This window comes from Lutra lutra, chromosome 4 (genome assembly GCF_902655055.1).
Source record: "Lutra lutra chromosome 4, mLutLut1.2, whole genome shotgun sequence".
Taxonomy (NCBI): domain Eukaryota; kingdom Metazoa; phylum Chordata; class Mammalia; order Carnivora; family Mustelidae; genus Lutra; species Lutra lutra.
This window is the reverse complement of record NC_062281.1, coordinates 182,772,583-182,787,005: the sequence shown is the minus strand read 5'-3', so window position 1 is coordinate 182,787,005 and position 14,423 is coordinate 182,772,583. Positions and strand designations below refer to the sequence as shown.

At 39.9% G+C, this 14,423-nt stretch overlaps 1 protein-coding gene across 18 annotated transcripts in view; it reads right to left on the bottom strand.

Annotated features, from left to right (window-relative positions):
- EIF4G3 (eukaryotic translation initiation factor 4 gamma 3) overlaps nt 1-14,423 on the bottom strand; it is a 343,477-nt gene that overhangs the window by 26,814 nt on the left and 302,240 nt on the right. For 17 of the 18 annotated variants that reach the window (XM_047728162.1, XM_047728169.1, XM_047728163.1 and 14 more), the window contains 4 exons: nt 13,368-13,485; nt 10,883-11,103; nt 9,030-9,148; nt 3,531-3,703 (listed from right to left, as the gene is read on the bottom strand). In XM_047728162.1, coding sequence (XP_047584118.1) covers nt 3,531-3,703; nt 9,030-9,148; nt 10,883-11,103; nt 13,368-13,485 — 631 coding nt within the window. The remainder of the gene's footprint in view (nt 1-3,530; nt 3,704-9,029; nt 9,149-10,882; nt 11,104-13,367; nt 13,486-14,423) is intronic. The other variant, XM_047728168.1, reaches the window with a different exon arrangement.

Genomic DNA, 14,423 nt, shown 5'->3' with positions numbered 1-14,423 from the left:
GAGGGCTGGATGTGGGGCTCGATCCCAGGACCCTGAGACCGTGACCTGAGCTGAAGGCAGAGGCTTAACCCACTGAGCCACCCTGGCGCCCCCCAACCAACATATCTAATTAGCATCATAAAGTATTTAGATTTAAGTCCTGAGAATTTCAAGATGGCTTGATGTCACCTTTGTGGGAATATTTTTTTAAAGATTTTATTTATTTATTTGACAGAGAGAGACAGGGGAGCATAGCAGAAGGAGCAGCAGAGAAAGAGGGAAGCAGGCTTTCCACCAAGTGGCGAGCCTGATGTGGGGCCTGATCCCAGGACCCTGGGATCTTCACCTGAACCAAAGGTAAGCGTTTAACTGACCGAGCCACCAGGGCCCCTATGCTTTTGTTTTGTTTTGTTTTGTTTAGGCTTTATTTATTTATTTGAGAGAGAGCTCACATGACTCAGCTAGAGCACAAGCAGGGGGAGGGGCAGAGGGAGAGAGGTAGAGAGAATCTCAAGCAGACTCCACAACGAGTGTGGAGACTGATGCAGGGCTCCATCTCACAATCCATGAGATCATGACCTGAGCAGAAACCAAGAGTCAGACATTTAACTGACTGAGCCACCCAGTAGCCCCACGGGGATTATGTTTTACACTCAGCAACAATTATGCTTTGCGTTGATAAACTATCTAGTAAACAATATGACACAGACAGCCTATTTGAAACTTCTATCTAGTATCAGAATTTAGTAGCAGTGCATACTTTGAAGGGTTCTGTGGAAGAAATGGCAGATTAATAGCTGGCTAATCAGGGCCCAGTAAACAGGGAGGCCTTCTACCTTACATCACCTCTGGCTTGGGGCAGAAACCTCTGGCTTGGGGCAGAAACAGCTTTAACAACTGCTCAGAAAGGGTGCCTTGGTGGCTCAGTCACTTAAGCATCTGTGTTCAGCTCAGGTCATGATCCATGTCGGGCTCCCTGCTTCTCCTTCTCTCTCTGCCCCTCACGCCACTCAAGTCTGCTTCTCCCTCTGCTCCTTACCTGTTTGTGCTCTCCCTCAAAAAAGAAAATCTTTAAAACAAAAACAAAGACATTAACTGCTTAGAAATTGGCATCTATGGGGTAGCAACACCCTAGGAAGCTGACCTTAGATATTTGCCCGCAATGCTATGTAAAGACAGAAGTCTTTGGATACTGGGACTAAAGAGACAAAAGTCTCAGGGTATTTTTGTGGCACAAATGAAATGGCCTCTCTGGGCAATGTGGAGGTTGGGGGTAGGAAAAGAATAAATGAAACAAGATGGGATCAGGAGGGAGACAAACTGTAAGAGACTCAGTCTCATAAAACAGAGGGTTGCCACGGGGGAGGCAGGTAGGGAGAGGGTGGTGGGGTTATGGACATTGGGGAAGGTATGTGCTAAGGTGAGTGCTGTGAAGTGTGTAAACCTGGCAATTCACAGACTTGTACCCCTGGGGCTAATATTACATTATATGTTAATAAAAGAAAAGAAAAGAAATGGCCTCTTTGGACAGTATGAACTATTTATAATTTGGGCTTTAGAAGTAAATAAGAAACTCTGATCTATTTGCAAGAAAGCTCTTGGTGGAAAATGACAAGTGGCTATCACTTTGTGTTCATCTTAGAATAAAACTGCTGGGCCTCTCGATTTAGGAAGGAACAGGGGTCTTCATAGGGGTTTTGGCCTAAGGATGGCATGGTTAGGTCTAAAAAAGTATTAAAAGCAAGGTCTAGAGTCACTGCATTATCTCTAGCTGCAGACGGAAGTAGGGATAGAGGAAGATGAAGCAGCTACTGAGACAAAGAAGTGTTCATTTCATTTTCAGTATAAATAAAAGGTGGTGGTTTTATTGCCAGCAGTAGCAACAGCATCACCACCCATGATAGTGTAGACACAATGTCTCAGTAGGACACTTTTTCCTCAAAGAATGCCCCAAAGGAAAAAGCCAACATCTGAGGTAGCCAAGAAATCAAGCTAGCACCTCACAAGTTCAATGAAGCCATGAAGCTAGACCCTACTTCCTAGTGTCTTTCTAGATACAAATAAACTTAAGAGTATACTTTGAAGAAAGAGAGAAAGGGTAAATAGTAATCCAGCATTCTCATTTGTAAAATTATCTGGTGAATACATCATAACAGATGAGAAAGAAGCAAATATTTACAAATTAATATAATTGTGTCCTCAACTGTAGTTTGCAAGGCTTGAAACTATAATTTCAAGTTGGCTAGGCACAGAAAATTTGTGAGGGCTCGGATACCCTCATTTGCTCTATTTACACAGGCTGATTATTGGAATGAACTGATTTCTCTTTCTGAAACTGGGAAACCATCTAGGTCTTAAAGGCCAAGAATCATAGAAACTTTAGCCACAGTTTCTAAGAAGACCTTAATCTAGTCATTTACTGACTTCATCACAAACTACCTTATTGCTGAAAGACAAGTTATTAATTATCCTAAGGGCAAGTATGTATTTTCTAGGACCTTGAAGACACTGTCTTAGTTCCTCACAAAATCAAATGAGTAATTATTCCTAAATACAATCAACTTTGGCATTTAATGGTTACCTTATTCGAAAGGGTTGACCATATCTGCAAGACATACAGTGGCATTTCAACACGGTGCATTTAATTTACAAGAATGTACTATGAGCTTGGCCAAAATGGTTTATGAAGAGAAAAATAAGTCGTGCAAAATTCTTACTGCCATTCTACCCAATGAACATTTACACTGAAAATGAAATCTGAATCTGATGCTCAGCCTTCAGGAAGTTGTAGTTCCTAACTGATTAGAGAGTGGGCACCTGGCAGTGCTGGATGTGTTTCTATGTTTACATTTGCACAGCATGGCTCCTAAGATGTAATTTTTTACTACATGCAATTTTCACCTTAAACATTGATTTCAGAACCTAAGCCTGGGTAAGATTCTGGGCTATACCACAAAGAATCCATGCACATATGATGATCACAAACATATCAGAACCTGATCTGATGAGTACACAACACTACTGATAGCTAGACTTCATCAAAAGAGCCATCAACAAGACTCATAATGAAACCAATCTGAAACAGACTCAATCATTAACAGTTTGGAGTTAACCTCCTTCTAGGGGGCTAAAGTGGGCAGACAAGCATTCATTGGCAAAATAACCACATTTTATTGAAAGTTTTAGATTTAAGTTGATTTTCCAGAATTTTCCTCACACCAAAAAAGCTTTTTCCTTAAAGAATATGCACAGTTACCATTTAAGTGGGCTGGTGAGGGCCTGAGTTTTAAGGGGTCTCTGGTACCTTACTTATACACCATAATACAGATCTAACAGTAAAATTTAGGAAACCAAGAGATAACCTTTATGCCCTAGCACAATCTACCACATGCCATCATATCCACTAACATACTATCAACATATTATACATCAACACATTATACTGGACATAATTTTACTCTATGAAAATAAATGGTTAAAAATGTACTTTTAAAATTAACCATTGCTCAAGAGCCTAGAAACTGAATGTCACTCTTGAGGAGGATACTGACCCTTTGAAAATGTCCTGTTTGCTGAGTTTTTCTGACTGTACCAGTTGATAGAGTAATTGGCCCATGTGATCCCTGGTGATCTGGCTCCTTTCCAGGGTGGACTCCACTCCCATTCTCACAAACACATGTAGCAGGCCCTGGGCATTCAGCTCTTCCACACATTGCATGGCTTCCTGTTCAAACAGCAAATAAGAGCTTACTCGGAAACCCGGATCCCATTACCAGAGTGTTAAAAATAAGTTTAAAATCTCACACTTACGACAAAGTCAGCAGAAACCTCCACAAACAAGACAGTCTTCAAATATTGTTTTAAACATTAATATAGCTCAGTAAATTGCAGGCTGACATGGGCAATGTTAACCATATTTAAAAACAATAGAATAGAGGATCTTTACAAGGGTAATGTATTTAGGTTAACAATTTTACTAAAGATCACTCAAAGAACCAGAGTAAAAAATATATTTTTCTACAAAATGTTTACCTGTGTTATGATCATTTAAAAAACTAAAAATGGCATATTACGAAACAGATTCAGTATCATGAGTCAAACGACTCAATGTGGCAACTGAGATAATTTTGTTTGTTAATGTTTGCAAAATCTTCAGTGAAGAAGGTCTTTCTTTATAGGAAAGTTAATATGGTTAGCTTAAGTACTAAAACCTTTTAGGAAGTTCTTGGGGGTGTGGGCTTGTGAAATGGTCCTTAGCATAGGGGGATCTGGCTAGGTCCGTGTCTCTGAAGCCAGGCAGCCAGGGTTGCTGAATCACCAATATAGCAGTGTACCTCCCTGCCCTCAGCTATTCAACTTTGTCTGAATCCAAAATTCTTTGGTTGAACCTCTGAAGAGAGTAGCTCTTCTGAGGGGAAACATGCATGTGAGAAGGGCAGCCTCCTGAGGAAGGGAGGAAGGCACATCTAGGTTTCTCACTGCTGCTTTATTTCCCCTCTGCTATTTTATCTCATACCTCCCCCACATCCACTTTTTATCTAAAAAACTTTCAAACTACAGAGAAATTGAATAGTACAATGTACACATATATAGCTTAATTCAATTGCGATTCATCAATTGTTATCTCTCTTTACATATATGTAAGAATTTTAATATTCATATAATGTCAATAAAAATATTATCTGAGGGACACCTGGGTGGCTCAGTGGGTTAAGCGGCTGCCTTCAGCTCAGGTCATGATCCCAGGGTCCTGGGATCGAGCCCCGCATCGGGCTCTCTGCTCAGTGGGGAGCCTGCTTCCCCGCTCACCCCACCTGCCTCTCTGCCTGGTTGTGATCTCTCTGTCAAATAAATAAATAAAATCTTAAAAAAAAATACTATCTGATGGGGGGCCTAGGTGGCTTAGTCAGTTAAGCATCTGACTTGTGATTTCGGCTCAGTCAGGATCTCAGGGTGGGGAGATGGAGCCCTGCATTCGGCTCCATGCTCAGCAGGGGGTCTGCCAGAGATTCTCTCCCTCTGCCCCTCCCCCACCTCAGGCTTATATGCTCTAAAATAAATAAATAAATCTTTAAAAAAATGATAGATGGGGTGCCTGCATGGATCAGTTGGTTGGGTGACTGCTTTTGGCTCAGGTCATGATCTGGGAGTCCTGGGATCAAGTCCCCCATCAGGCTCTCAGCTCTGTGGGGAGTCTGCTCCTCCTCTAACCCTCTTCCCTCTCATGCTCTCCCTCACTATCTCTCTCAAATAAATAAATAAAATCTTGGGAAAAAAATGCTATCTGATATATAGTATATATTCAAAATTCCCACAACTGTCCCCAAATGTCCAACATAGCTATTTGTTCTTGTTCTGGATACAACTGAAACTCCAACATCCCATGTCAGGATGCATGATGTCTCTTTGGACTCCTTTAATAATAATAATTTTATTTTTATTTATTTTTTTAAATACTTTTTTAAAAAATTTTATTTATTTGATAGACAGAGACCACAATTAGGCAAAGAGGCAGGCAGAGAGAGAGGAAGGGAAGCAGGCTCCCTGCTGAGCAGAGAGCCCGACACGGGGCTTGATCCCAGGACCCCGGGATCATGACCTGAGCCGAAGGCAGAGAGAGGCTTTACCCACTGAGCCACCCAGGCGCCCCAACAATTTTATTTTTAAGTCATCTCTATACCCAACGTGGGCTCAAACTTACAAACCCAAGATCAAGGGTCATATGCTCTACTGACTGAGCCAGCTAGGCGCCCCAATATCATGGTACTTTTAATGTCTTAGCTATTCATAATCTTGTCCTTTCCCTGATTTTCTCATGATTTGAATCTTATCATTCAGTACTCAGTACTCAGTACTCAGCTGAACTGACACCTCCTATGGTCTCTGTGACTACTCATGGGCTATCGTATCACCTAGTTTTACTTCTGCACTGAAACATTATTTTTCTTTTTGTATTTTTGTGTATTTATTAGGTATCTTTAGGGCTGCTCTGTACCTCTCATTAGATGGTAAGCTCCACAACTGACCCACAGAAGCAGACTATGTTGTTCACTATATACACTACAGAATATCCAGGCAGTCTTCCCCAAAATGTGGCTGGCACATTTTAGATACTCAATAACTATGTATCACAAAGGCTAAAGACACAGGGTGTAGAATCAAAGAAATGTAGGTCTGAATCCTGGCTTTGCTACTTATTACTAGGTGAATTTAGGAGTGTTAACAATCTTTCAGTTTTAACTTCTCCTCATAGAGTTACTGTGAGGAATGCACCTAAGAAAATGATGGGACACACTGCCAAACACAAAAGAAAGGTTCAATAAATATTAATTTGTATTATTTTTTTAAAAGATTTGTTTATTTATCTGAGAGAGAGACAGAATATGAGCTGGGGAAGGGGAAAAGGGAAGGGGAGCAAGAATCCTCAAGCAGACTCCCAGCTAAGCAGAAAGCCCGATTCGGGGATCAATCTCAGGACTCTGAGATCATGACCTGAGCCAAAATTAAGAGTTGGCTGCTTGGGGGCCTGGGTGGCTCAGTGGGTTAAAGCCTCTGCCTTTGGCTCGGGTCATGATCCCAGGGTCCTGGGATCAAGCCCCACATCGGGCTCTCTGCTCAGCAGGAAGCCTGCTTCCTTCTCTCTCTGCCTGCCTCTCTGCCTATTTGTGATCTCTGTCAAATAAATAAATAAAATCTTAAAAAAAAAAAATTGGCTGCTTAACCAACTGAGCCACCCAGGCACCCCAATTTTTATAATAGCTCCTACTAAGATGCTAGAAAAATCTCTTCCTTAGGATGTGTTCTGTAAGCCTTTAGCACAACATACTGATATGCTAAAGATAATAAGATATAGTCTATGCTCTGAAACTAGAAGCCTAATTTTATTATTTTTAAAAAATATTTTATTTTTAAGTAATCTTTACACCCAACGTGGGAGTCAAACCTACAACCCTGACATCAAGAGTTGCATGTTCTCCCAACTAAGCCAGCCAGGTGCCCCATTTTTATTTTCTTAAGTAATCTCTATTCTCACTGTGGGGCTCAAACTCATGACACTGAGACAATGAGTCACATGCTCTACAGACTGAGCCAGCCAGGAGCCCCTAGAAAACTAATTTTAAATCCAGAGTCAGCCACGTAGCAGCAGCATGACTCAGAGAGAGTTATTTTACATCTTTGCCTCTCAGTTTCCTTATCTCTAAGATGGCTATTATAATAGTATTAACATCAGGAGGGTGATCCTCCTAAGGACAAATGAACTAATACATATAAAATATGTAAAACAGCACATCTAGCACATAGCAAGCCTATGTGCTATCTATGTGTTACATGTGTTATTATGTGCTATCTATAGCTTACTATGTACTATAGTACATAGCTTATACTATGATATATAGATAGTACTATGTACTATCACTATGGCTAATAATACTACTTGGTTCTTATCATCACTCACAGCAGAGCTGTTTTATACATTGTACAATGAAATTCCTGAGTCCCTGGGTGCCTGGGTGGCTCAACTGGTTAAGCATCTGCCTTTGGCTCAGGTCATGATCTCTGGGATCTGGAACTGAGTCCCAAATGGGGCTCCCAGCTCAGCAGGGAGTCTGCTTCTGCCTCTCCCCCTGCTTGTGCTCTGTCTCGATTTCTCAAATGAAAAAAGAAAAAAAAAAAGAAAGAAAGAAAGAAAAAAAAAAAGCATTTGCCTTCAGCGAGGGTCGTAATCCCAGGATCCTAGATTGAGATCCACATTGGGCTCTCTGCTCAGTGGGAAACCTGCTTCTCTCTCTCCCTCTGCCTGCCACTCCCCCTGCTTGTGCTCTCTTTCTCTCCCTCTATCAAACAAATAAAATCTTTAAAAAAAAAAAAAAGAAAGAAAGAAAAAAGAAATTCCTGAGGCCTAATTAACTCTGTTTCTTCCATCCTGCAGGCCAGGCCTAGGGCTAATGATTTTTCAGAGAGCTCTCCTTTCACACTTAGGTGTTGCTAAGGTCTTCCCCACACCTCCCGCCATGTCTTCAGTTCATCATAGGGTCATACTTTTCTCCTTTCTGAGTATTTGTTGCTCACTGACAGGGCATATCTTCCCAAACTACCTGGCTTATCATCAAAATTTCTTAGTACTTCTTCTCAATTTTGGACTTCAGAGGATTGAGGGTTTCAGAAAGTTAGGCTATGGTTAACCAAGGTGACTGTTAAGTAGAGAAAGCAGGTAATGACTACACTGTCAAGAGAACAAGTAAGCTTGAAAGAATTTTTAATATAATGCTAAAGTAAAAGTAGTTAATATAGCTGACAATTTAAAGATAAGCCTTTGCTGATTTCGGATCCCTAAACTAGGTCCTATTATATGATCTTCCCAAGACCTATAGGTCTACTGGCATTTATTATAACTACAGCTTAAATACTTATCTGTGGAGTTAAGTCTTAATGATCTGTTTCTGCCATGAGACTACAGAGCTCATAAAGTCCAGCATTAAATGTCTATCTCACTCACTACCATCTTAAAATGAAGCTCAAAGAGAAGGCTAGGGCTAAAGAATGGCAGATTCAAACCTGGGTCTTGAATGTTTCATGTAGGTTATTTGACCCTGACACAGTGCTTATTCCTTGGTGCTTCAGTTTTCCATTTATGAAATAAATAAAAAGTAACACCAGCCATACTTCAAAGTTAATACAAGAATGATGATAAAATGATTCCCATGATAAAATTCATGGGAGGCAATATAGAGGGAGATAGAAATTCCTAATAATGATAACGTGTTGTTTTTTGTTTATTAGTATCAAAGTCAAATGTGGTTATCCAACCGTAGGGATAGACTGGTGTCCATTCTCCATTCCTGCTTGCCGTGTGATCCTGGGTTCTCTGTTGTCAACTTAAAAGAGAATAGTTGGCAAAGATGCATCAGAGTTGTGCAAACTGAACTGTGTGGGATTTGGATTACTTCCTCTAAGTCTTAGTGACAAGAGACTTATTAGACCAGAACAAAGTTACTGTATCTGTTACGGGGCTTTCTGTGTTGTTGTTGTTGTTTTTAAAATTTCATTACCTTAAAATCATTAATGTGTAGAAATTCGTCAATAATAGATTTGGACTTCTTCTCCATCTCCAATTCTGACAATGCAGGTTTGTCAGGAACTGATGTTGCTGGAATTTCTGGTTTTACTACTAGTGAGGTTAAAAAAAGTAAAAGTAAAAATGACAAAAATTATCATTAAAGTGGTGGGATTATAGCTGACAATATTTATGTGTTATTACATTAATTTTCCCATAAAAACATTAAAAGAGACACAAATTTGACAAGGCAAGACATCTAAAAGCAGAAAAGAAAAATGTTTATTACAGCATAGATACACACTAAGTAACTTCATATTCTATAATTAAAAGAATATGTGGATATGGTAAACTTTTATAATTAAAGCCTTTTTGTTCCTTTCTGCATTTTGATTCTTCTCCACTGCTTCAATGATGAAGAGCACATGAAGCTTCCACAATCATGAACAGAGCTCTAACCACACTGGCCTTCGGCCGTTGCTTGAACATACTGTGGTTCTACCTGCCTACTACTCCTTTTCTCATAGTACTCCTGCTGGTTGGAATGCTCTTTCTCTCTGCTCTCTACCCATCCCTCCCTATAAACCTATTTTAACTCCTACTGGTTCATCGGACCTGAGGGAAGCCTTCCCATCCCTCTGTGTCAATTCTAGCTAGTTCCCTTGTCAAGTACTCTCTTAGAACTCTGCTCCTCTCCTCTATAGCATTTTTCTCAGTCTATACTTGTATATGACTGAAGGCTGAGAGTGGAGATCCAGGGCCCACAATTCACTAGGTGTTAAGTGTGTATGTAGTGAATAAAGCAAATGACCCAGACCATAAACATGTAGAGGGCAGCTGTGCTATATTATTTACTACACACTTGATATTTTCATGCCCCATCTTGTTATGTTCCCCAAATAACTACCATAAATAAGAAAGCCACGTATCCCTAAAGCTAAAAGATCTGAAGTCTAGAGCTGGGAGAAGACATTTCAATTTGTCTTTGAATTCATTTAGAGATTATAGTTAGGAAACATAATTTAAATACTGAAACAAATTTGAAAACTATAAAAATATAAACAACCAGTACTACTTCAAAATTAAGATTTTAAGAATGCTGAAAATTACATCGAAACTATTTTTCATTGTTGCCATCATCATCATCATCATCGTGACATCTAGTACCTTTTGAAAAATCTATTATTTACCAGATAATGTTCTAAGTATTTACCTGCTTTAACTTCTCATTTAATCTTCACCATAATTCTACAGGGGAGGTACATTTACTATCCCCATATAACAGATGAGGAAACAGAAACACAGATAGGTTACACTCATGATAGTAATTTTTAGAGCATTACTGGAGTTGGTCCTCTAATCATACACATGCTAAACATATACAAAAACCACAGAAGTTACCAAGACTAAGGTAACAAAAGATGATCTGATATTTCCTCTTAGGTTTGCCTTGCAGTGCACAATAATGTGAGAATTTTCATACACTTGAGGACCCTACAAAGCATACATGCACTCTAATGCACAGCGAGTTGTTATTTATTTTTTGCACAGTGAGTTGTTATTTTGAGAACTAGTAAGAAATTCAGATTGCTTAATACAGCAAGTGGCCCTCGTCACCATCATATTTACTACAGAAAGCAGAAAATTTGCAAATTATTGAACAAAGGGATAACCTGAGAAATGAGAACGATGTTACAGAACTACTTAGGTGCCCTTTACCTTTGAAGACACCACTGTGTCATTATCACACATTGATTCTGAAATCTACACAGGCACAAGGTCTCTTCTGCATTTTTTGTTCCATATTTAAGGCCCAAATCTCCTTCCTGTATATATCAAGTCTCTCACCTGACTCACGGGCCTTATTTCGGTCAGCCTCAGCACTGCTCCTTTCCACATCCATGCCTCCCGTAAGCTGTTTCACGGTCTCTAGCATCTCTCTGCGTTGCTCTTCCTGAGACTGATTGTCCAACAGGTCTTTGCTGCTGCCACCCCTCATGAAAGTATTGGGACGAGCTGCTGCAGATGGAAGGGGCTTGTCATTCTTCTCTCTGCCCATGCTTCCACGACTTAAAAGACAAAATAAACTTTTCAGAAGAAAGATCACCCCTTCCCCAAATATTCAAATTATAAAATAACACTTAGACTTTCTAAAAGTATGCAGAGTATTTTTTTAACATAACTTCAAAGGTGTGAGGCACCAATTATACTTCAAACTATATTTTATTTATTTATTTATTTATTTATTTAAAAGATTTTTATTTATTTGACATACAGAGATCAAAAGTAGGCAGAGAGGCAAGCAGAGAGAGAGGAGGAAGCAGGCTCTCCGCAGAGCAGAGAGCCCGATGCAGGGCTCGATCCCAGGACCCTGAGACCATGACCTGAGCCAAAAGCAGAGGCTTTACTCCACTGAGCCACCCAGGCGCCCCTTCAAACTGTATTTATATAAACGATTGGAATCAGTGCTTTCAAGAGAATGTTAAGCATGCTTTTACTTTTTTCACACGTTAAAAGGGATACTACTTAAAATTTTAAAATGCCAATGGCATCTCTTTTAGTTTTTAAAATTTTTTAAGAATAAAGATAGTGATGAATGTATGAGCTAAAAAAACTGAGAGACAGAATACCAAATAAATTACAGAATTTATTCAGAAATTTCAAATATAAGTAAAATATTTTGAGAACCAAGTAGAAGTAGTTTTTTTTTTTTTTTTTAAGATTTTTATTTATTTATTGAGAGAAAGGCAGTGAGAGAGAGCATGAGCGAGGAGAAAGTCAGAGGGAGAAGCAGACTCCCCGTGGAGCTGGGAGCCCGATGCGGGACTCGGTCCTGGGACTCTGGGATCATGACCTGAGCTGAAGGCAGTCGTCCAACCAGATGAGCCACCCAGGCGTCCCTAGAAGTAGTTTTTTTTTAAAAGATTTATTTTAGAGAGAAAGTGCGCTAGACTAAGAGTGCAGTGGGGAGGAGCAGCAGAGGGAGAGTGTCCCAAGCAGACTCCGAGTACTGAGCCTAATCTGGGGCTTGATCCCATGACCCTAAGATCACAACCTGAGCCAAAATTGAGAGTCGGACACATAATTAACTGTGCCACCCAGGCACCCCAGAAGTAGATTTTGAAAGGCCAAAGTCACATTTTATTAAGAGAGAATCTTCCAAAATCTCCCTATTTAATCACTAAACTCCCTATTTAGACAATTCTAATCAGTTGGGCAAATAGTTTCTTGGTCCATAACAGATCAGGAGCAGCCAATTAAAAGGAAGAGAAGAGAAATGACTAGAGGCACAACAATGATCTAACCTCCGAAAGAACATACACAAACAAGTACTCAAAATGCAGAACCATCAGGGGAAATTTACGGCAGGACGAAGAGCCACAAATACCTCAAGAGCACAAACGATGCTTCATGGCAATCTGAGCCATCATTAAAATCTGAATTAGGCTAAGATATTTTGTTTCAGGAGCCAAGGGAACAGTAACATTGTTTAGAAAGTCTACTTGGTCAAAGTGATTACAATAATAAAAAAGAAAGTTTCAGAGCTTAAAGCAACTTCAGCACTAAAAGCGCTTAAATCAAAATTTTTGAGGGGAGCCTGGCTGGCTCAGTTGGTAGATTGTGTGACTCTTGATCTTAGGGTTGTGAGTTTGAGCTCCATGTTAGACACAAGAGATTACTTGAATAAATAAAATTTAAAAGCTTAAAATTTTAAAAAATAAAAAATGTTGTTTTCTGTCATTATTCTATAGGTCTTTATTCATTCTTTATAAACCAACCAATAGAACACTTCACTGTATCAATCCTACAAAATGAAAATAGAAAGACAATACAGAGAATAGTGAGAAACAAAGGAGAGCCTCAAATATAACTCGAAGACCAGTATGACAGAAAAACATACAGATAGGCTATTATGCCCTTTAATTCATGTGCTTCGAAGTGTGAGTCTAATCTAGAGCATACTGAGGCTTTAGTTTAGCAAGCCTGGCACGGGCTTCCAGGGCTATTTGGGTGGGTCTGGTCTCTTAAGAAACAAACTATTAGAAACTTTCCAGGTAACCTGCTCTTCTTTTCCACCTCAACCCAAATCTCCCACTCAATTATGTTCTTATCTTGGAAATTACAAAATGTGAAGATCAAAGAAGGAAAAGAAAAAGAAAATCAACCTTAGGGATAAAAGGCATCCATGCCATAAAGATGATTATCATAGTCTCTGTGGGCATCTGTGTGTGTTTGTGTGTGTGTGTGTGAAAGAGAGAGAGAGAGAGAATGATAGAGAGAGAACAGACATCGACAAGTAGGTCAGTCCTGAGTTAAGGAGTAGGCTTCTTACCTGGTTAAGGTCCGTCGGGAATCAAACTCTAAAGGCGTAGATGATGTAGACCCTGAAGGTGCTGGAGGTTGCAAAGCAGAGAATCTGTTTAAACTGGAAGCACTGGACCGTAAGGCATCTAAGGTGTTGAGGATTGAGGGGGAAAAAAAATACAAATCACATGACTAAAATGCAGCTGCTTTTAATTTTATTTTTTAAGATTTTATTTATTTATTTGAGAGAGAGCATGAGTGGTGGGGAGGAGCAGAGAGGGAGAGGGAGTAGCAGACTCCCTGCTGAGTAGGAACCTCAGGATCATGACCTGAGCCAGGACCTCAGGATCATGACCTGAGCCAAAGGCAGAAACTTAATCCACTGAGTAATCCAGGAGCCCCTCAAATGTAGCTTCCAATTCATCTGCCTCCCTTGGGATTAAGGTGGATTGTTGGGAGACTGGGTATTTCTAACGAGCCTAATAAGGTGATGTCAATCTCCTGGTCCATAGACCATACTTAGAATCATAATGTTAGAAGGAAGTTATCTGTCTGAGGGATGGGGTAATTGGGTGATAGGCATTAAGGAGGCCATTTGATGTAATGAGCACTGGGTGTTGTATGCAACTGATGAATTACTAAACTCTACCTCTGAAACTAATAATACACTACTTGTTAATTAAATAATAATAAAAAAGGAATTAGTTGCAAAAAACCCCCCAAAACTTAGGAATCTTTGATCATTACAACCATTTGCTGCTTTAAAAACATAATTAAATTATCCTAGGTAGGCAAGGGGGTGGGAGTGGTAGACAGGGAAGGAGGGGGACAAGCAAAAACAAAACAAAATACTGAAAAGCTAATACAAATCCTATGTATTTATATTATGTAAAATTTGCATGTGGGCTTAAGTGAATAACACAATTTATTTTAAAAACTTTTTTTTTAGGGGTGCCTGGGTGGCTCAGTTGGTTAACTGTCTGCTTTTGGCTCAGGTCGTGATCCCAGGGTGCTGGGATCAAGTTTCACATCCAGCTCTCTGCTCAGCGGGAAGTCTGCTTCTCCTTCTCCCTCTGCACCTCCC